Here is a 22,724-nt window from a genome sequence, read left to right as displayed (position 1 = left end):
CCTGATTGCCCCCAACTGCTTCTGCCTGCCAGCCTGATCACCCCCTAACCACTCCCTTGCCAGCTTGATTGATGCCTAACTGCTCCACCGCTGGCCCGCTTGCCCCTAACTGCCCTTCCCTGCCGGCCTGTTCACCCCCAACTGCCCTCCCCTGCTGGCTCGGTCACACCTAACTGCCCTCCCTTGCCAGTCTGGTCGCCCTTAACTGCCCTCCCCTGCCGGCCTGGTCGCCCCAACTGCCCTCCCCTGCAGGCCTGGTTGCCCTTATCTGTCCTCCCCTGCTGGCCTGGTCACCCCCAACTGCCCTTGCCTGCTGGCCTGGTCACCCCAACTGCCCTCCCCTGCTGGCCTGGTCACCCCTAACTGCCCTCCCCTGCAGGCCTGGTCCCCCCCCAACTGTCCTCCTCTGCAGGCCTGGGTACCCCCCAAATGTCCTCTCCTAAAGGCCTGGTGCCCCGCAACTGCCCTCCCCTGCAGGCCTGATCACCCACAACTGCCCTCCCCTGCCAGCCATCTTGTGGTGGCCATCTTGTGGTGGCCATCTTTAATCACATGGGAGCGGCCATCTTCTGTGTTGGAGTGATGGTCAGTTTGCATATTACCTCTTTATTATATAGGATAGTATTGGAAACCTCTCATTTGGAAAAAGGTGACACAACTTTCTTTGTTCTGTGTGATTTCGCTTTTAAAGTAAACTCTAAAAACATTTCATTAGCTGTAGTGCTGTGGTTGGAAAACAAATTCTCCAGAGTCAGTGCTGGCTGTGGCCTCATTTAGGAAATAACAGTTTTGGGGAAATGGACTCAGAAAAAGCATGCAGATGTAGATTCAGAATGCACACTATATAGCATGCCATGGTTGATAAGGGAGGTGGGCATAGCATCCTGTGCTGAGAGGAGAGGGTTTCTGAGTCTGCTCCAGCCAGATTTCAAATAATGTGAGAGACATGGTGGTGATGACTTCATCCCTCCAGCCAGCCCTTCCTCTCCATGTCTCAGGATTGAATGGATAAGATAAACAAAGGTCCTCTGAATGTATTCGGGCAATTCTTCCCTCATGGGCCCCTCCCTGGATTGTTGATTGAACACCCACTGGAAATTTATCCTCTCCGGTGGATGTCCTTACCAACTGGACAGGATCTGTCCGCAGCACTGCATTTGAGGCTGGCCCTATCATTTCTCCTTGAGTCTTAGCACACCTCTATGATACAGTTGATCACCACCTAGTGGCCACAGGTAAGACCGTGCGTCACAGAAACTCAATGAAAACTATGGGGGTATTTTGTTATGTTGTAAGATTTGAATGTGGTGTGTTTCTTATTTGCTTATACAATGCAGGGGTTCATGCTGTAGGGTGGCATTTAACAAAGGATTGTCACTTGCTTTTGTTACAGTTACGCAATGGAACTAGGTTTAAAATGCCATATGCAGACTTGGGGAAATGGTGAGTAAGGGGACTGCCTCTTCCCAAACACAGTTTCTGCTAGGATGTGTTCTCATCTTGCCCAGATATAGGGAAAGAGAAAAGGAGGGTTCTCTGGGAACTCTTCCATCATCTGGAGACATGCTGGGGCTGAAACGGGATATGTGGTTGTGGCAGATAGTTGCCGTTTTTGTTGCTCATTTCTCCTTGTCCCTTGGTGTAGAGAAAGTTTTGCTTTCTGTGCTTGCTGGCGGATCTCCCTTGCAGCTCTGTGGGAACCTTCCTCAATAGACAGAGCCAGGGGAGATGATTTTATGTTAACAGCAAGCACATACCTACATATACTCGCTCCCACCAGACCTACATAAGTTGGAAAGTTTCTCCTAATTTACCTAATCTGCTTTTTTTCACTTGTCAAGCATAGAATCACCTTTGACGAGTGAAATGAATTAGTGGAATGCCACCTCCCCCCTCCCTTTGTTCTTTCTGTGACACCTGTTCTCTGCAGGCCATGTGCCTGGTTCTGAGAATACACTGGTGAGCATGAAGAGACATGTTCCTCACTCTTATGGAACTTACTAGTTGGGGAGATATTAAAGAAATACCCAAGCAATATGAAATTGCTATGAAAAAGAGTTGCATAGGACTCAGGATGTGAAAATAGAATAGGGTTTGGACTGGTTGGAGAAATCAGGGAAGGCTTCTTGGAGAAAGGAACTTTTATGCTGAAGGCTGCAGGTAGGGATAGGGCACATTCCAGGAACTGGCAGAGGCCAGGGTTTCTGGAGCTCAGAGAGGGAAGTGGGGGCCTAAACTCTGCAGGGCCTCTCTGGCCTTGGGAGGGACTTTGTTCATTGTTCTTCGAGCTCTGGGAAACCATCACAGGGTTTGCTGCTGGAGCTGACAAGACTAGGTGGAATACTGACCGGAGGGACAAAGTGGATGTGGGGAGTCCAGAGAGGAGGCAGTTGCAGTATCCAGGCAGGTGTGGGTATTTGGTTTAGGGGTTGCTGACAGTGTTGGAGATGAGTGAGCAGAACTGAGATGCATAGGAGGCAGACTTGGGAAGGACTGTTCTGTGAAAGGCGATAGGTGGGTGTCTGACTCTGACTTGTGAGGCAGGACGCATGGTGATGCCTTTTACTGACTGGAGACACAGGAAGAGGTCCTCAGTTGGCTACTTTGGGAGAGGGTAGGGGAAGAGATATAATTTGTTTTTTAGCATGTTGAGTTTTACCTGGGAATGGGGTTGTGGGGTAAAGCTGTAGTCTCTTGGCGGCCAGTGTCCACCTCTCAGCTCCCACCATGGGATTCCCCTTTCCTCTGGGGAATCTCAGACCCTCCACTTGTAAGCCAGCCGGTATTGCTGCGCCTGGTCAGATCAGTGTACCAGGTTTTAAGGGCCACTTTGTCCAGCCCTGTCCTAGGCACTCACACATTATGCCACAAGACTACTCAGGGGTAGTTCCAGAATCATTTTTCACGCAAGATGATGAGGCACAGAGGTTCTGGTACATGTAATTGGCCTTCAGAGAAGGGAGACATGAGCCTGGGGACTTGAGGATCCTTGTGCTATAAGCAGCCGAGATGCCATTCTTGTTGCAAGTACTTACCTTGGCAGTTGGTCTTTATTAACTAATTAGTTTCTGAGACCAGGGAGATGTGACAGAGTAGCAAATATTTTTTAAGGGTAGTTGCATACAATTATGGTAACTTTGGAGGTCAGGGAAAGGTATTAGATACAATGAAAATAAATATAGTTGAAAGGTTACCTTGAGTCCGTCATTATGTGGGTGTCCATATGCATGTATGTTTGTGTGTATGCTAAGTTGTGCAAAAACAGGAAATGGATCAACTTGTATTATTGGTAAAACTTGTGTAAATTAAGGACAAAAAGGAAATGGCTTGACTTGCGGTTCAGTAGTACAACTTGTATAAATTAAGGTAGATTCTAACTTTTTAAAAATTGTGATAAACCTTGTCTTTCTGTAAAAAAAAGATTATTCATGGCTTAAATTCTCTTAAGCTCTGTGCGGATCAGTGTCTGCGGTGGTAGGGCATGGCACCTCCAGGAAGGGAAGGGCACTCTCCTCTGGTCCCCTGGGGAGCAGACAGCTTTGGGAGCAGCCTCTCAAGGCCAGGCTTCTAGCTGCTTCCATATCTTTACCCACCTGGTCTCCTCACTCAGAGACAGAGACTACTTACTCTGTAAAGCAGATACTTGTCCTCCCCAGAGGCTGCTAGACATGTCTTCTCTCCACTCTGGCCAGCATTCTGCCTTCTAGCAACAGTAAATATTATTGCTCTGCTTGGCTCTTAGCTGTGTCCTGCACTGCCTGAACACGAAACAGTGGGGTTATATGAGCAGGGTGCCACGAAACTTGGCATGCACCCAGCACCAACACCAGCCTCCCCTTCTCCCCTCCTCTTACTGGAATGTGCATGTTGGATTCCTGTGTGCATCAGAGGGAAGGCTCCAGAAATAGGTCTCTGTGCAGCTGCATATCCAAGGTGATCACTCCATAGGATGCAACCAATCCTTTTGGGTTGAAGTAGACAAGAAGCACTGCCTTTTTTTTTTTTTTTTTAATATATTTTTATTGATTTTTTACAGAGAGGAAGAGAGAGGGATAGAGAGTTAGAAACATCGATGAGAGAGAGACATCGATCAGCTGCCTCTTGCATACCCCCTACTGGGGATGTGCTCGCAACCCAGGTACATGCCCTTGACCGGAATCGAACCTGGGACCCTTCAGTCCGCAGGCCGACGCTCTATCCACTGAGCCAAACCGGTTAGGGCAGCACTGCCTTTTTAATGTCCTCTTCATTGTCCCAAGTAACAGAGAAGGGGTTTATCTTTTAAATTCTTAAAAAAACTTAAAAATTTTTTAATGATTTTAGAGCGAGAGAAAGTAAGGGGGAGAGAGAGAGAAGAGAGAGAGACAGACACACACACACACACACAGAGAGAGAGAGAGAGAGAGAGAGAGAGAGAGAGAGAGAGAGAGAGACATAGATTTGTTGTTCCACCTATTTGTGCATTTATTGGTTGCTTCTTTTATGTGCCCTGACCAGGGATCCAACCTGCAACTTTGGTGCAAAATTATAGGTAGTGATGATTACCTTCCCTGGTTCCTGTTACTGGAGGATTTTATAGATCAGGGAAGAAAAGCCCAGCCTTGCCTAGAACTCAAGCTTACAGAACAGAGTGCTTATACTAGTACAATGTCTTTCACTGTGTCTCCTGACAGCTGGTGGGTAAGGTAGGGCTGACAACTGTCAGATGAAATGATTGAGACTTTATGAGTAATCCTGAGTTAGTTACATATCTGGTAAATGATGTAGCTGAAACTTGAACCCAGGAGCCAGTGGAGGTTGGGGTGAGGGCTAGGGGTCGGGGAAGGGATTTCTCGGCATATAATCAGAACCCCGTGATGTGCAAGTAGAGAAAGGAGGTCTTCCAAAGCAATCTTGAGATGCTGTCCCAGATGTGGGGAGCAGACGCCAAACAGGCAAAACAACAGGTGCCCACTGCACCTTTAAAAAAGATTTCTCTCTGAAGCGTGAGTCATTCAAGCCCATGGTGAGTTCCCTTTCGGTTTCCAATGATTGGGATTCTCATTCTACCCAGCTGTCCTCACTGGCCTTCAGCCCAGTATTGACTCCATACCAGGACTCATTACCTAATCTTCCATCAGGGGGACCGGCCTCTGTATCAGCTTTGTGGGGCCCACCTTGCTTCTCAGGTTTGTGCTGTGGCGGGGTGTGCTGTGTGCCCCGGACAGTGAAATCAAGGTTACCTTCTGGTCATAAGCTAACAGGCCCTGGTCCTGGTCCTCCTGTGCAAGGCCCCACAAAGGCCCCGTTGTGCAGAACGAGCCACTCCTTGATCCTCATTGGCAGCTGCCCCTGGCAGCCCTGCTTTTCAGGTGCGTGCTGGGAGCTTTCCCCAGCGTGGCTTGCATTTCGCTTTTTTTCCACTTTGTTGAGAAGATTTTCTAGCTTGAGTCTCTCTTGCCCTACTGGGGGGAGGCACAGGAGGGTTTTTATTGTGAGTTCTGATCGGGAGGACATTTTGACTAAAATGACACGGAGTACAGCCGTGCCCACATTCCACTTTGGGCCTCTTGGAGGGCTTTGTCTTCCACTCTGAAAGGTTACAATGCCCTTTTCTCACCCTGCCTGCCTGTGGCCCGCTCTGTCCTTCCTTCGCACAGGGTTCTGACTCTCAGCTGCATCTGTGTCTTTCTTGCCAGGGAGTGATTTATGTTCTCAGGGATCTCCTCAGCCCGGGTTGGCCAGTTTTAAGAGATGCCTGACTCTCCTGCCAGCATCTTTAGACTTTTTGCCAAAGGACCATTCCATTAAAGTGACTGAACCAAGGAGAGATGGGAGACTGTTGGCTGTTGTCTCCCTGTTCTCCTTCTCCACTCTGAGTGCCTTCCTGGCTGGTATAGAGCAGAGGACCTTGCACGAGCGATAGCGAGCTCGGGACCTGTGCCATCTGAGCCACTGAAAGGGCAATCTCGGAGCAGGAGCCGCTGGTATCCAATATGGTACCTGGAGCCCCACACCCAAGAGTGGGACGGTCCAGCCTGGCTCTTCCACTGGTAGCCGTTGTTTGGAGTGAACACTTAGATTGACCAACTAAACATTGGGGGTTGGTTTGTATACAGCCCCATCCCCCACCCCCACCCCCCACCCCCCATATTAAACAGCACAATCAGAGCACTGCCGTGTATGTTGGAGAGGAAACAAGCAAAATCAAAAGATGGGAAAAACCTAACCACCAACCTCAAAGGCCAAATCTGGGAACTAAAAAAGAGAAGTGCTGAGGAACATGGGTGCTTTTATTTCAGCAGGTTTTGTTGATCTGTGAAGCCAGAATTCCCCACTCCCAACCCCAATATCTTATTAAAGCCAGGCCTTGTTGCAGTTATGCCTCATATTTCCCTCCTCTGGGAATTTGAACATAATGCCATTTCCCCTTCAATGAGGGGAACATGGACCAGGGTAATTTGAGTGATTAGCCTAATCTGCAGGAAGGCTGCACGTGGAATTAAGTTAAGCATATTTGTACTGAGCAGCCATGTCTGTCAGGCCACTGAAAGGTACCTTGGTGGTTTTATGCCATTAGCAGAAGTTGAGGGTTCATAGAAGGATCATTGGCTTTTATTACTGACTTAAATGAGAGTTTATTGTTTACGTTTGACAAGGGCCTCTGAGAGCTTTCTTTATAGATACCACGTGTGGGGTTATACCATGTGTGGGGTTACTCCAACCCCAAACATTGCCAGGGCTTTGTTCTCATGGCAGTAGGGGGGCGTGGTGACCCAGGGAAATGGTTTGGGCAGACATTTGTCAGGCTGGCCAGCCCCTCTGCTGCTCGAGCGGGCTCTGAGAACTCAGCCTCACGTGTACTTGAGTTGGAAGAGGAAGTCCAGGTCCTCCTGTGCCATGGAGACAGGGCAGTTCCCAGCACTTTCTCCCAGCAGTTTGTGATATGAGTGGGACTAGGGGAAGGTGTTGTTGCGTCTGGCATGGGGGCAGCTTCACTGACCATGTGGAGGGTCAGTGACTGAGCCGACCTGCAGGGCTGTAGATGCTAAAGCCACACCTCCTCCCAGACCTCCTAGGCAAGTGGATCCCCCCCTGTGTCAGATGGAGAAGGATGACTTGCTGTATAGCTGGAGGAATTAGAAATAGGGCCAGAATTGTTAAAGCAAATGCAATAAACATACTAATGTCTAAAGCAAATCAGCATGTCATGTTATAAACAAATGTTTACTATTTTGAATTTATGTTCTTTTGTGCTTTGAAACGGACTCAGGAAGATATCTGCTAGTTGCTATAGTACTGGAAGGACTAAAAAGTGCAGCAAATAAGAAAGCCAGTTCATTTCAGTAATTCACATTTCTTACTCTTTTTCTTACTAGATTTATCTTCAGCGAAGAGGAAATTTGCAGATTCCTTAAATGAATTTAAGTTTCAGTGCATAGGAGATGCAGAAACAGATGATGAAATGTGTATAGGTAAGTCATAACTGTGCTGTTTATCACAACTTTCATTGTCCTTGCTGAGCCTTTTTCTGGGGATAAGAAGAATCTAAGTGTCATAAATTACAATTATAGTGGAGGGGGTAGAGTTGAGTGAATATCAGGAATTGGGGCTATTCTGGGCTTCTCGGAGCTCTGGGAATTGCCTCTCTCACCCTCTGCCTGCAGGAGAAAGCTTGAAGGTTTGTAGTGGGGCTTTCCTCTTCCCTCCCTTTAGTGTTCTGCTTCTGGCTGCTCTTGTGCCGTTCTTCCCCACAGCCACAGTGCTAAGAACTTTGAGCAAAAGCAGAACACAGGTGGATGAGGGAAGAATTAGATCAGAGGTTTCAAATGCTAGCTCACGGGTTGAGATCAGAATGCTGCCATGTTTTCTTTGGCACTCATTTATTTAATTGAATTACCATATAGATTGAATTTACCCTGAAGTTTCCGTTCTCCAGCTTCTTTGAACATTGGAGAATCTGATCATCTGGCTCCACATTCTGCCTGGCTACAGTCGGCTGGAGCTATGTAGCTGCTGTTGTCTTCAAATGGGGAGATGCGCTCAGTGTGTAGCTCACAATGCTCTCCACCTCTCCCTTTTGTTTCTTTAACAAGAGGCTGATGGTGGGGTTACCATGTATCACCTCACTGTGCTGCTTCACTCTTCACCATCACCTGTCTGCCTTTTGCAGGCAACACCGGGCACTGAGGATTTGCAATGCCAGGACACCTTTCTTTGCCAGGGCCTAGTCGTTGCACTTTATTCTTCCTACATTGGCATCTTGGTTGACTCCATGAAGTGAGCAAGAATTGAGAATGTTATATTGAATTAATTAAGCCATCAAATGCTTACTGAGTTCCTCTTGCCTTGCAGTGCACCAGGAACTGGGGATGAGCACAGGCAGTTGGGAGACATCTGAGAGCAGTGAAAATCCATCATTGTTGTAAATCCTGAATACATGGATGCTTTCCCCAACATTATACAGATGTTCCACATATCCTCAGGGCTATTGCACTTAATGCCTGTTGCCTTTGGGAATAATTGTAGCACAAGAGATTCTCCCCATATGACCAGCATTCTGAAAGCTGTATTGCATTTGTAAGTGGCTTGGGGATGCAGGAGGAACCCAAGGAGAAGCCAGGGATGTGGCTTCCAGTGGCAGCAGCACTGTTTGTTTAGTTCTAGTGCCAAAGAAAAGGTTGTGTTCTGACGCAGGCCCACAACAAAGGTTGAGGAGCTCGAATCCTGGGCAGGAAATCCTTCAACTCTTAAGCGGAACTCTGCCCCTTCTAGCCCGGGTTCTGGGAGCCAGCCAGCATCTCATCAGTCCTGAGTACTCCCGGGAACTGGCCAGTCTTTTCCTTGAAGGAAATCCTTCCCTAGCTGAAGTGCCAGGTGGAATTAACATGCATTTCTGGGTCATCCTTAATGGTTAATGATTAAAAGATAAGGGGAGCCTTGGGAAACAATTGATTTTAGGCTTCTGCTTGTGCCAAGGGATTTCAGTCCATAACATGATAGCTGTATCTGGAAAGGCTCCTGAAGGTCCATTAGTCAACTTCCATCTCATGGCCCCTTTCTCTTTTCCAGCAAGGTCTTTGCAGGAGTTTGCCAGTGTTCTCAGGAATCTTGAAGATGAACGGATACGGATGGTGAGTACTGCTGGGCTACTCTTGGTCTCAGATAGTGTGGTCACATGTAGGAAGCACAGGATTTGTTATCAGAAGAATGGGGCTTGGGTTCAGGCTCTGCTACTTGGCGTGCTTTGAGCTCTTGGGCAAGCCTTATCTTCTCATCTTTGCAGGGTTTGAAGCCTTCTGTAAAACATAGGATATATGTACTTGAATAACTTGAGAATGACTTCCTTGCCCTTCTAAAAATTCACTGTAATGTGTATATATAAGGTATATGACTTCTGGGTGTATCTTTACAATGATTTAACTCTTTGGGGACTTAGATTTTTCTATTGGCAGAATGGGAACGAAGGTGCCCCACTCTGCAACTCCCCATACCCCCTTATTAAATTTATCCAAGAGGTCTTGGAGTGCAGGGTCACTCCTTCACTTCTAATTCTGAAGCTCCTAACACAGTGCCTGTCATGTAGAAGGCACCCAGTAAACGGGAACTTAGAAGTGATGGTAACTCTAAAAAGTTCTTCAAAGAGAGGCACCGTGAAATTCAAGGACCAAAGGCTGACCTTCAGGTTCTTAAGAGATCTCTTTTGCATTAGAATTTATTCTGATGTGGTTCAGCATTAACAGGTGAGGGATTCCATATCCACAGGATACCATATCCCTAAGATATCAGGACTGAGGCCTGGTTTGAAACCCTTGCGGGCTGCATGTTGAGAAGCCTTCAGGAGGGCTTCTCTCTGGAAAGTAGTGCTCCAGAGGCCTGGGGAAGAGTCCACTAATGAACATTTTCCTTCTTTTTCCATGCTAGCAACTGAAATGTTTGACACTAAATTTCCTGTCTTGGTCAGCTTGGGCTGCCAAAATAACATAGACAGGGTTGCTTAAACAATGAAGATTTATTTCTCACAGTTCTGGAGAATGGGAAATCCAAGATCAAGGGGCTGACTTGATGTGGTTCTGGGTGAGGGCTCTCTTCCTGGCTTGCAGATGGCAGCCTTCCTACTGTTTCCTCACAGGGCAGATAAAGGGCAGGGATGTTCTCAGGTCTCTTCTTATAAGGGCACTAATCCCATCAGAAGGACTCCACCCTCAAGACCTAGTTATCTTCCAAGAGGCCCCATATTCAAGTGCTATCACATTGTGGGTATTAAAAGATAAACTAAAGCATATTAATTTTGTAAGAGCTTATGTGAGCAAAAATCAATTCAAATTGGATAGCACCAGCCTGGAAGTAGTGGGAGTGCTCTAGCTACAGGAGCCTGGGGAAAGAGTTATAAAGAAATGCAGAAACAAAGCAAAGAAATTATTTAATTGGCTATCGCTTAAATGGTTGCCTTATTTGGGAAAGCCTGGTTGTTTGTGATTACTTATTCTTATATTTTGATTTCTTAACCTTGAGGTATTCACAGGCTTAGGTTTTAGGTTGCTGATGTAGGCTACTAAGGCATTAGAGCCACGTTGGTCCAGTGGCCCCTTGTTTAATTAATTTGCCAGGGTAAGGGCTTCAATACATGAATTGGGGTGAGGGTGGGGCAGGAATGCAAGTTAGTCGTTAGCACCCACCAAGACATTATGTAGCCACATGTTTTCCGTTTCAACCCTCATGATGACTCTGTGAGGTGGTGCCTGTATCCTTATTGTCTGGATGAAGGTGTCGAGGTTTACAGAGGTTATGCAACATGCCCAGGGTCACACAGTGGCATGGTCCAGATTCAAACCCAAGCATGTGTTATGCCAAAGAACGGGAGTTTTTTGAAAACTCCCAACAGAGCAGAAGCCTCTCTCACCTTCTGCCCTGCGGAGAGACACTGTTTTCCTTGAGTGCTCATTGCTGGGCGCCTGAGCCAGAATCAGGTGGGGGTGGCAGCAGCAGGGTTGCTGGTGGGTGGAGGCCGGGAAAGCTGTGTTTGTGCACGTGCTAGTGCCTGAGAAAGGGAAATGATTCTTTGGAGTCTGATACTTGGCCGAGCCAGTATTTGGGGGTGGGTGGTGTGGTGAGCAAATCACGATAATACCCCGCAGATTGCTATGGCCTGCAGCAAGGGAACAATGACTGGATTATTATACTTTTCAGCTTGCCTCTGCAATTTTATTATTAATGTCAGTGAGTCGAGTTTCTACTGTCTGCATCTGAGTCTCTGGCCATCGCAAGCCCCCTTTCCTACCTCCTCGCCCAGTGACAGCTTCATCACCAATTCAGCTCAGCTTAGCAAAGCTGCACCTTCTTTGGAAAGCCTTCCCTAATGCCCTGGGATATTCGGCCATCCTTTGTATTTTCTTAATATCTACTTCATGCCTCTAATTCTGCATTCAGCACATTTTCCTGATGATCGCTGCACGTGTCCCATAGTAAACAGGAGTCCTTGAAGGGCAGAGAGTGGGCTGCTGTGTCCCTGATATTAGTACAGTGCGTGGAACTGAGTGGAAATTACACAATCATAGAATCATAGACCCAGGTGAACCTTAGTCCTCACCTCTGCAGTCCCTCATTTAACAGATTAGAAAGTTAAGGTCTTACGAAGGCCCAGTGGAAGGACCGGGGCAAGGAATTGGGCATCCTGAGTCCCAGGTGAGTAGCTACTGCTTTTCTATATTTAGCATTTACTTAGGGCTTGATTGTCAATCATGGATGCCCTTTGGAACAACTTGAGTTTAAAACATACTGATGCCTGGGATGAAGTATAGAGTTTTGATTTAATTGGTTTGGAGTGTGGCCTGGACATAGAAATATTTAAAAGCTCTCCAGGTGAGCCTAACATGCGACTGAAGCTGAGAACCCCTGACTTAGGGGCTCAGACACCGTTGTGGGCTTTAGGGACTTATACTTGATTTGTGGAAAAGACTAAACAGGTGAGCCAACTAAGTCACATCAAATAACAATAAAAATCAAACCAGTTAAATGACACTGAACAATTCTAGCATTGCTCTCTACTAAAATAAGTGGCCTCAAAATTGAGAAAAAGGCAAATGGCAATAAATTTGGAGATCTGCCACCTTCTATCCCTCACTTTGTCCAGTTAGGTCTCTCTTTGTCCATGTGTGCTTCTGGTATGTCCTCTGTTGGTTTCATTGCAATGGATATGCATGTGATTTAGAAAAATAAAGCTTTGTTCCAATGAGATTCTTGAAATAATTAGTTGAGCAACGAATAAGCAGTGAATGACTAAAGAGGAAAGATTATGAAATATTGTACTGATTTAGAAAAGACCATGGAATCTTAGAGCTGGAACAATCAATCCCAATTATTTGTAGGCGAGGAAATTGGAGCCCAGAGAGGTTAAATGTTTTGTCCATGGTCATGTAGTTGGCAGCCAATCAAGAAATCATTAATTCATTCATTGAGCCATTGAAACTTATTTGAGTGTTCCTTTGTTTTAGGATTCTTCTGTGTTTTGGGGATGGTGGTGGATAAGTGAGCATTTACATGAGGGTGTGTATGTATATGCGTGCGTGCATTCCTGTGTGTGTGTGTGTGTGTGTGTGTGTTGTGTAGTGGTGAACAGAAAACTTTAGCTGGCTTTTGCCTTCTGAAGAAAACCCTTGGTGGGCTGTTGGGAAGTCTCTGGATTCTATTGGTGGTCATGGAAAGCCTCCTTAAAGAGGTGTGACCTTGGGGCTGAAACTTGAATTGCAGTATGTAATGAGTTGTCCTCATGGGGATTTGGGGACAGAGCATCTGAGTTAACAGCAAAATGCAAAGAGCTAGAAGTGGGACAGGTTTGTTACATTTGAGGTACCTACCAGTGATGGTAGAGTTGGAGTGCAGGACCTGAGGAGGTGAGGCTGTGAGATGAAATTGAGAGGCAGCCAGGGGCCAGTAGACACTACAGGCATCCTGATCATAGTCCAGTAGTGGTATAGGTCTACACAAAGTCCGGCTGGCAGGGTTCATGAGCACAGGGTTTCGTGCTCTATTTGTTTATAATCCAGACTCAGTGTTGATGTGCTTTAAATCTATCTGCTTAAATATAACTTGGGTGAATAAGCATTTCCAAGATGTCATTGGAAGCTTGAAATTTAGATCCTACCTTGTCACTAGTTTCCCTCCACCTTCAATTGGTTGCTTACATTTTTAGAGGTCCTAATTTTTCTTTCTAAACAATCAATTTTAATCCTGCCTGGGAATAACACCATGTTTTGAACTGATGACTAGACTTTGACTTGACATGCTGTCAGTTTCAACTGTTGTGAACAGTTACCACGTGCATGGTGTTGCTTACTCAAATTTTAGGTGGAGACATGGGAGGCATTTTGTGCCAGAACTGCTCTGATTCTTTACTGATTCTGCTCTTGTGTTCTCCCCCCGCCCCACTCCCCTCTGTCCTCACCAGATTGAGAATGCCAGTGACGTGCTCATCACGCCCTTGGAGAAGTTTCGGAAGGAACAGATTGGGGCTGCCAAGGTGAGAAATTTCCAATTCTTCTTCTTGGATTTTAGGGCAGGAGGTCTGGAAAAACACACCTTCTTCAGAAAATCTTGGGCAGATAAGCCTGGAACCTAGTTCTTCACAAGTGTCTGAAGACAGCCTGTGTGCTCATCCCCAGAGCAGTCATTCTAGTATTTTGTTATCTAATCATCCTGCACTAGTTCATAAATTGTCCAAAGGTAGAAACCATGCCTCCTCTGTGTTAGTAGCTAGATACCTGTGTGCTTGGACAACGGAGCATTGTATTTATTGCGAGGTCCAGGACTCGGAGCCTAGAACACGGGTGACAGATTGGGCCCTGTGGTTGTGGCACACTGTTCTTAGCTTACTTTGGCTGTGTGTGCAAGTGAGTTCTCTCATTAGACCTTTAAATTTTTCAAGAGAAACTGAAAAGTTAGAGTTTTATATGAAATAGCCTGGTTTCCAAAAAAAAAAGTTGGCAAATAATTAAAAATATATATTACACATTGTGCAGGTCAAAAAGTAGGACTGCTATAGCTCAGAGGTCACCATTTGTTGTTACTGGCTTGGTGGGACACTTGACTGATTCTGTTGCGTTACTGAAAGACCGCAAAGGGAGTCTTGTTCATTTTTAAGAGGTGGATTCTCCCAGGTTCCCCGCCCTGTGAGAAATCACTAGAAGCCATAGCTAGTTTGACCTTCAGTAGAGTGTTAGAGACCACCTGCAGGGAAGATGTTTTCATTGGAATCAATGAAAGTAGGAAGATTTTCCAGATTCTTGCTTTTCCAAACTGTCCTTTAGCCGCAGTCCCTTGCGCCACCTGCAGGGTGTTTTGGGCAGTGTCACACTCGGACCTGTTTTATGGATGTGACTCAGTTGTGAAATGGTCTTGAGAGGTGCCTGTAGGTGGGAAATAGATAGCTGAAATGTAAGAAGTAGGGTCTTCTCCCCTTTCCCCCAACCCCAAAGTGCATCTGCTTTCTAAAAATGAATATATCAAGGCCTGAGATGATGCTCAGTTTGGTCATTCTTTGAAGGAGGAACCATGGCAAATATTTTTCTCCCAATTCTACAGCACTTTTCTACCAATTTTACAGTTTACAGTTATGAAGAAATTGGAGGTTATTGGTTTTGTATCAGAGATTAAGGAATGTCTAACTTAAAGGGATATCTGTTTCATTAGGATTTTGTCCAAGACGTTGAGCAAACCCAGTGTTCCTGGGGAGTGTTCCTCCCATGTCCTCGCTGACGCAGGCCCAGTGAGCAACTCCTCTTTGGTGGCTTTGGGGTCTGTGCCTCCCACTCCTGAAAACACGTGGCAGTGGCTCCGGAGGCTCTGAAGAGCTTTGCGGCGGAGGCAGAGCGGACCTGTGCACTGAGTCATCTCTCCAATAGTCACTTCTCGCTCTGAGCACAGACGCCTCTCACTCTGGCCTCTCCCCTCGGCGCTGGTTTGAAGGTTATCAGTTAGCACGGGGGAGGAGCGGAAGCCTGTGTGGAGCTCCCTTTGGGTTAATAGCATTGATCAGAATGACAGGAGCAGGTACTTTTCCAGGTTGGGTGGTGGGGGCGGGGGCTTTAATGGTGAGAAATACAAGAATTAAAGATTTTTAAAAAATGGTTGCTCACCAAAACATGTTTCTGTGCATACACATCCTATTCTCTCATTCCTGATGAAGAGTAATGTGATGATGTTGGGGATGATTGCTCATCGCTCCTCCTTTGTCATTTCTTTCTTTCAGTATGCCTGTTCCTCTCAGCCTCTCCATACATTTCAGAGACAGTGAAGAAACAACAAACCCTGTACTAGGCGATCTAGGGAGCAGGTTTAAGAACAGTTAAGATCTAGCGAAGGCTGTTTAGTGGCTAAGTTCAAGTTTCTGAACTCTGCCTGTGTGATGTTAAAATTACCCTTCCTCCTCTTGTCCCCTCTGGTGCTACTTCCGTTGCTGTAACAAGCTGTTGCTACTTGCAAGACATTGCAGTTAGAGTGTGGGGTGTGAAGGCTGCTAGGGAGGTGGGCTCCTGGGATTTCTTGTGCGAGTGTGGCTTCTCAGGTAGGTGCCACTCTGCAGCTCGGTGTGACCGTGGCCCTACGACATTTAGAGTGCAGAGTTTGGGGGAGCTTATTTTTCCTGCAGCCCTACCTGTGCTCTCTAGTGAAAGTAGAATAGACATTGGTGAGCAGTGGTTAGGTGTGGACACTCGAGCTAGGTTGCTTGAGTCCAACTCTCATTCTGCCATTTGCATGTAAACTTGAGGAGGTTACTGCTCCATGCCCGTGTCCTGAGCTATTACAATAGTACTTACCTCACAGAGTTATTACAAGGGAGAAATGTGGGAACTCATATAAAGTGCTTAGAACAGTGTCTGTCATATAGTTATTGATGTTAGTTATTATATTCCATACACACAGTTGATTCATTAAAGAAATGAGCGAGAGCCCGCTGTGTGCCTGGCCCTGCGCTATACACTGGCGTCTGGTAGAGAAGAAGCACAGGTGTGGTTCTGTGCTTGTGATGTGCCTGGGGAGAAGGGCATCAGGCACAGAGATATAAGTAAACATGCAACCTCCAAGTGTGCTATGAAGGATTACCATCCTGGGACATGGAAAGCAGGTGGTGTTCCCCATAAGAAGGAGGTAGGTTTAGATGCTGGACCTCATCATTGCCATCACCACCACAGCTACCACCATCTTTGTCAGCATCACTGAGATTTAGTACGCGTTTTGCATGTGCCTGGTATCCTGCTAAGCATTGTACATGGTTTATCTCATTTAGTCCTAACAATCCTATGAGGAGGTGGGTGTCCTTATCCTTATTTTATTAGTCAGTCTTTGAGCTGAACGAGGAACCTGAGGAATTAGCTCATGCAGTCACCCTCAGTGTACAGATAACATCTAGTATACTACGTCCTGCAGAGGGGCAGTGGTTTGTTTAGAGTCCGTTCATACAGAGCTGGGACTGTAGGATCCTACTCTGTCCTTCATCCCCTTAGCCACCACCGTGGATGCCCTGGAAGGTGAACGCCTTCTTGTCCCTGAGTAACTGAGTAATACCACTCTCCCATCTTAAGAGCATTACGTAAATCTTAGTGTTAATTTCCCCAGAGGTCTTGTTGTGGCTTGGACAGCACCGCGTCTCTTTCTCTTTCGCTTTGGCTGTCCTCTTGAACATGGAATGTGGAGGCTCAAGTTGCCAGAAAGTCACGGGATTCCAGTGACTCATGTTCCCAGCCTTTTCTCACCTCTGGTTATTGCACTATCCTGGCACAGGGTTCTCCTGTCTGGGATATCTGGCAGGGCTGGTGGAGTGGCTAAGTGGGCATTAACTGGGACATGAAACTGCAGCTCAGAGTCACTGGTTTCTATGAAGGAGAAGAGTTGCTTGAGTCAGTGTCTTGCCTGTACCTCTCACATTTGAAGGAGTAATGTCTCCTTGGGCTTTTCTTCATTTGCTTCTGCATGTTTCATTTTTCTTGTATGTAAATAGCCTTTTAAGCAAAATTCAGATTTGTAGAAATGGGTACGTGTCAGCTAAAATTGAATAGATGATCATTCTGCTCACTTTGTGAGGCCTAGAGGTTTGTTGTTCACCAGATAAACGGTGTCTGACATCACAGGAGCTTGGCGGGGCTTCTGGTGACGGCTTCTTGGTGATTTTTGTGCCACTTTGGTTGTGTTCTGTCTGGAGCACTTACTGCTCTCCTGCTCTAGAAGCCTCCACTTGGCCCCTCACTGTATCAGCAGGTCTCAGCTTCCACCACCCCTCCCCACTGGGGCCCCTTCTGAGCACCCTACCTGCAGAATCTCTGTGACTGAACCCTTTTTATTTCCTTCCCAGCACTGTGGCACTCTATAATTATGCTGTTTACTTGTTCAGTGGCTGTGTTTCTTCTCCTGGAACATCCTCACCATGAGGGTAGGGACTGCTGCTGTCTTGTATTTCAATGCCTAAAAGAGCCCAACACAGGGTGGTTTCGTGTTATATTGTTAGTAAATGAATAGAGATGTCTCTGAGTTTTCTTATTTGGCTGTGAAAAATTTTCATCTGTTAGAGGCCTTGGAGTTGCAGAAAAATCCTCTGTGGGCTCCACATACATCAAAAGCAGGAGTAATGCACTGAGTTAGTAAATTTGATCCTGGTTAGCAGGCCGGTGCCAGCCTTCTCCCACCCCCTTTCCCACCCATCCCCAGTGAGTGGGATATAGAAGGAAGAGACACCTGTGACAGTGTGTCTCAAGTGTGGTTGAGACGTGGGCTTTGGAGGCAGCTTGTCCTGGGCTCGAATCCCAGCTCTGTCACTCTCTGCAGCTTGTTACAAGTTAATGTCCCTGGGTCTAAGTTTTTCTCGTCTGTAAATGGGAGATAAATATAGAACCTCACTGACTCAAGGATATAGTGGGATAGCAGGGATTATTGTGTATTATGATATTTATATTATTTTTCATTTTAAAAGCAATTAATATAGACAATAAAAATATTCCAAATGGAGGGCCAACAGCACACATTATCCCATTGCCTTAACTCTAGTATTTTCATTTTGGTATCTTCCCATCTAATCTTTGTCTCTAGATATATACACTCAATATAGGATGTACCAAATTTATATCATGCTATTATTAATTTTCCTTGTGTGGTGAGAAATTTTCCATATTACTGCCTCACCTTCCCAGTTGTATATGTTGGATGTTCTATACTTGAATTATACCAAATTCTAACCTTGGGCAGCAATGTTACTGCCACTGTTGCTATCTCTTCCTCCCCGCCCCCCCCCCCTCCCCCGTGATTAATGATGCTGTAGTGGACACATTTGTGGAGATAACGCCTTCTTGGTTTTGACTTATTCTTTAGCGTACAGACCTGATTGTGATATTATTGGATCAAGTGATATTTGGGTCTCTACAATAAGTACTTTTTGAACACTATTAAAGCTGGATCTCTGTCAGTCTAGACTTGTCTCATTTAAGCTGTAAGTAGATCTTCTACTTTGAGATTATCTTCATAGGAACTTCCCTCCTTCATTTGGCTTTGAAGCTCCTTGTGAGTTAGAAACTAGAAATTTCTGTTTCACAATTGAAGTTCTTAGACCGTGGAGTCCTGGCTTTGTCTCTATGAAATACTGGTGTTTACCTTGTTTCTGGCACTGTGGCGGTGCCTCAATGATAGACACTCAAAGCTGTCAGGCTGTTGATGGGCGGTTGCTTGATTTAATGGATATTATTTGAAGAGTAGGAGCAGGGTTGTCTGCTGTTGTTCTGTGTCTGAGGGAATAATGAAGCCATGAAGATGAGCAGAAAGATTGACCCAGCTTGCTTTTGTTCATGCAACATTTTAATCTTCTTCTCTTTCTACCAGGAAGCCAAAAAGAAGTATGACAAGGAGACAGAGAAGTATTGTGGAATCTTAGAAAAACACTTGAATTTGTCTTCCAAAAAGAAAGAATCTCAGCTTCAGGAGGTAAGAAATTGTACTAGTATTCTGAATAAACTGTTTAATTTTACATGGTGCTGTGGATATGTACTGGTTACTCTTTGCCAGAAAGTCCTAGGTTTGGAAGAGACCTCAGAAACCGATGCCTGGATGGCCTTTATGTCATCCCACCCACACACTTCCTTGGTGGCTGTCCAGCCTGTCAGGGGCAGAGGAACATGCTGCTGGTCAAGATCACTCTCTTCCTTGTTGGGGAGCCCTACTCACTAGAATGTGCTTCTGCCTTGCAAACTGAAGTCTCTTTTCTTGTTTCTCTCCCCCTTGACCTTGATTCTATACTCTATTACGTCACTGTTGAATTTCTGCCTTATATCAGTGATTTGAAATGTTAGCATCTGAAATGCTTTGGTCATCCTTCCATAATATTAATTTAAAAAAATCTATTCCAATGAGTACTTGACATTAGTCTTTTCTTTCTTTTTTTTAAAGCACTACTTTATTACTACTTGTATGTTTTGTGGTTTGGTAACCTTGTTTGAAAAAAGTTAATTCTCTGACCTGCCCCTAGTCTTTTTGGATTCGCATGGGGTCTTTTAAAAGAATAGTTGACTTGGAAAGAAAAGCCAGTTTTCAGCCTGGGCGCAGTGACCATGTTTATTTTGTTCATGGAGGTTTACGTGGCAAGGGAGTTTGCATTTCTGGGAGACAGTCATAGTGAAACTCCAAATCTGGCTACATGAATGTCATTTATTTAACTCTTAACAATTTGCTGACCCTTCTCAAGTAACCTAAAGAGCAGCTATGTTTTCAAGCTAGTCCTCTTTCTTAAATTTCCTTTTTTTTTTTTTTTTTTTTTTTGAGTAAATAGCATGCCAGTACTTTTGTGAAGTGAAAGTTCATATGAAGATGGAAGGGTCGAAAGTTGAAAGATGAAGACAACTCAGGAGACAGTGGAGTCTGATCCCCTCCCAACCAGGATTGATTAGACATCCTCGGTTAGGGATGTGTGGTTCTCAGGACTCCTTGCTTGGGTATTTAAACCAATTGTTTGAATGACGATGAGAACTCAGCACCATCTCCAGCCACTAGTGTTTATAGTAGACTTTGCAGACCAGTTCTGGCCAACCAACCAATAGCAATTAAGTAATTGGTGCGAACTGTAAAAGCAAATGAATGAGGAGGTGATTCTTTTTTTTTTTTTAAATATGCATTTTATTGATTTTTTTTTTTTTTTTTACAGAGAGGAAGGGAGAAGGATAGAGAGTTAGAAACATCGATGAGAGAGAAACATTGATCAGCTGCCTCCTGCACACCCCATACTGGGGATGTGCCCACAACCAAGGTACATGCCCTTGACCAGAATCGAACCTGGGACCTTTCAGTCTGTAGGCCGATGCTCTATCCACTGAGCCAAACCAGTTAGGGTGAGGAGGTGATTCTTAAATAGCACAGCTATTTGACAGAGAAAGCTAAAGAAATGCTTATTTTCACTGCATGTTATATAAATGCTACTCACAACTCCACGTGGGGATATGGTCACTTATACCCTAGGATAAGTGATTATACAGGATAAGTATATAGTTCCACTTATGTTCTGTCCTGGAACAAGTACTCATCTCTCTGAGCTGTAGTCTCCCTGTAAAATACTCATAAAATGCCTATCCTGCCTACTTCATGTATGAGAAGACAAATTATAGCTGCTACACAAATACATAGAATTAGCTCTATGACTGACCTGTTTTTCATTCCCTATTCCCAAATTGAATGCTAATTTCTTTTTAAATTTTTTAAAAAAATTGATTTTAGAGAAGGAAGAAGGAGCGAGATTGGGGGGTAGAGATACATTGATCGATTGCCTCCCGTATGCTCCCTGACTGGGGATCGAAACCTGCAACCTAGGTATGTGCCCTGACCTGGAATTGAACCTTCAACCTTCTGGTGCATGGGATGACCCTCCAACCAACTGAGAAACGCTGGTCAGGGCTGGATGTGCTCCACTTGACTGCCCTCATCTGTTAGGGCTGCTATAACAGAATACCATAGCCTGGGTGGCTTTTAAGCAACGTAAATTTTTTTCTCTCCGTTCGGGAGGTTGGGAAGTCCAAGATTAAGGTGCTGACAGATTTGGTGTCTGGTGAGGCCTGCTTCCTGGTTTCCAGACAGCTGTCTTCCTGCTATGGCCTCACATGGTCCGAAGGGGTAAGGGAGTTCTCCAGATCTCTTTAATAAGGGCAGTAATCCCATTCATGAGGACTTCACCACATGATGTAATCACCCCAAAAGCTCTACCTCCAGATGCCATCACATTGGGATTAGCTTTCACATATGAATTGATGGGGAAGGGCACCAGCACTCAGTCTGTAGCACAGGCTTTGCTAGTATATATCTTCATGGATATTTTTTCATTATGCTCTTTGTTACTATCCGTTGTGTTCTTGTCTGTTACCCATTCATACTTTCTGAGTACACTGAGGGCAAGGGGTGGCTAAAGATCTTTCTTGTGAGCCCTGGCCAACGCAAATGTTGAATACATATTCATGTATCAGGTACTGTGTTGAGCATTTTACATGGAATCTTTTCAACTCCTCACAGCCATCCTATGTGGTACAGATTTATTCCCATTATTTTACATGTAAGAAAATGGAGGCTGTGAGATGTTTACTAGTCTGCCCGTCGCTGGTCAGCGAGGATTTGAACCCTGGATCCTGACTGGGGAGCCCTTTCCCTTAACCCAGTAAGCTCTTCTGTGTCTCTCTCTGTCTTAGGAGAGAGGGATGGTGCTCTGCTGCCTACTTGCCATTGTCATTAACATGTGTAAAGCAACTAGAACTGGCCAGATGGAGGGACCTTGGTGGTCATCTGGTTGAGCCTCCTGAACTTACCTTTGAAGGAACTGAGTTTCTTGTAGAAGTCAAGTGGTTTGCTCAAGGTCTTCCAGCTATTTAGTGATACTAAATGTTTATTTAAAGAATCAATTTTTAGGATCATTATTAAACACCTAATACACATTTAATGAAATCTATTTCCTTTGATTATCCAGAACTATTCCCTGATTGCAGGGCTCTGAAACCAATACTTAAAAATGCTAGCCCATCCCTAGCCCTGGTGGGTGAAATTATAGGGCAGCAATGTGGAATGACACTGCTGCCATCTAGTGGATGACTTTTTAAAAAAAATCAGTGTATTCTTTAGTGGTTCAGAAGCTACTTCAAAGACAATATTTGTTCAATAGATGTTTATTGCACACTTCTGTGAAAAAGTCTGTTCAGGCATTGGGTATATTGTGGGGCTGAAATTTGCGACCTGCCTTCATGGAACTTACCTTCTAGGAGAATGTCTCCTTTCCAGGAAGCACAGAATGGTTTGGTGGGTCTCAGACAAACTGGTAGATTTAGTTTCTCAAGTAGCAGGGAAACAGTCTTGAGTGGCTTGCTGGGTGGGTTGGAATTCTGGCTTATGATTCCATTGCAGGGGGAGCTAAGGATGTGGTGAATTCTATGGCCCAGATGAGTGGGGGCATTGGCAGGAGACACATACCATTCCATTTAGGATTTTTTCTTCCTTTTCCTTTGGAATCACATTCAGTTATCTGTCTGTTCTGAGAGTGGGGTCCTGAGGGTCACATAGAGATCAATTCATTCATTCCTCAAGTGTCCGCTAAATGCTTTACTATGGGTCAGGCACCCTCAGGGGACTGGGATAGAAAAGTAGAAAAATGAGACAAGGTCTTTGCTCTTACGACTTTATATTCCAGTAGTCAGTACACAAGGAAAGAGAGGAATAAATAATAATGTTACATAGTAATAAGG

General features: G+C 45.3%; 1 protein-coding gene across 4 annotated transcripts in view; it reads left to right on the top strand.

Moving 5' to 3' along the window:
• The window catches only part of ARHGAP26 (Rho GTPase activating protein 26), a 428,404-nt gene that overhangs the window by 100,768 nt on the left and 304,912 nt on the right, over positions 1-22,724 (top strand). For all 4 annotated transcript variants that reach the window (XM_080672378.1, XM_080672379.1, XM_080672377.1 and 1 more), the window contains exons 2-5: positions 7,359-7,454; positions 9,052-9,113; positions 13,427-13,498; positions 18,841-18,942. In XM_080672378.1, the coding sequence (XP_080528504.1) occupies positions 7,359-7,454; positions 9,052-9,113; positions 13,427-13,498; positions 18,841-18,942 (332 nt within the window). The remainder of the gene's footprint in view (positions 1-7,358; positions 7,455-9,051; positions 9,114-13,426; positions 13,499-18,840; positions 18,943-22,724) is intronic.

This window comes from Plecotus auritus (assembly GCF_963455305.1).
Source record: "Plecotus auritus genome assembly, chromosome: 6".
Classification (NCBI taxonomy): domain Eukaryota; kingdom Metazoa; phylum Chordata; class Mammalia; order Chiroptera; family Vespertilionidae; genus Plecotus; species Plecotus auritus.
The sequence above is the reverse complement of the archived record's forward strand: the minus strand, read 5'-3'. Positions and strand labels throughout refer to the sequence as shown.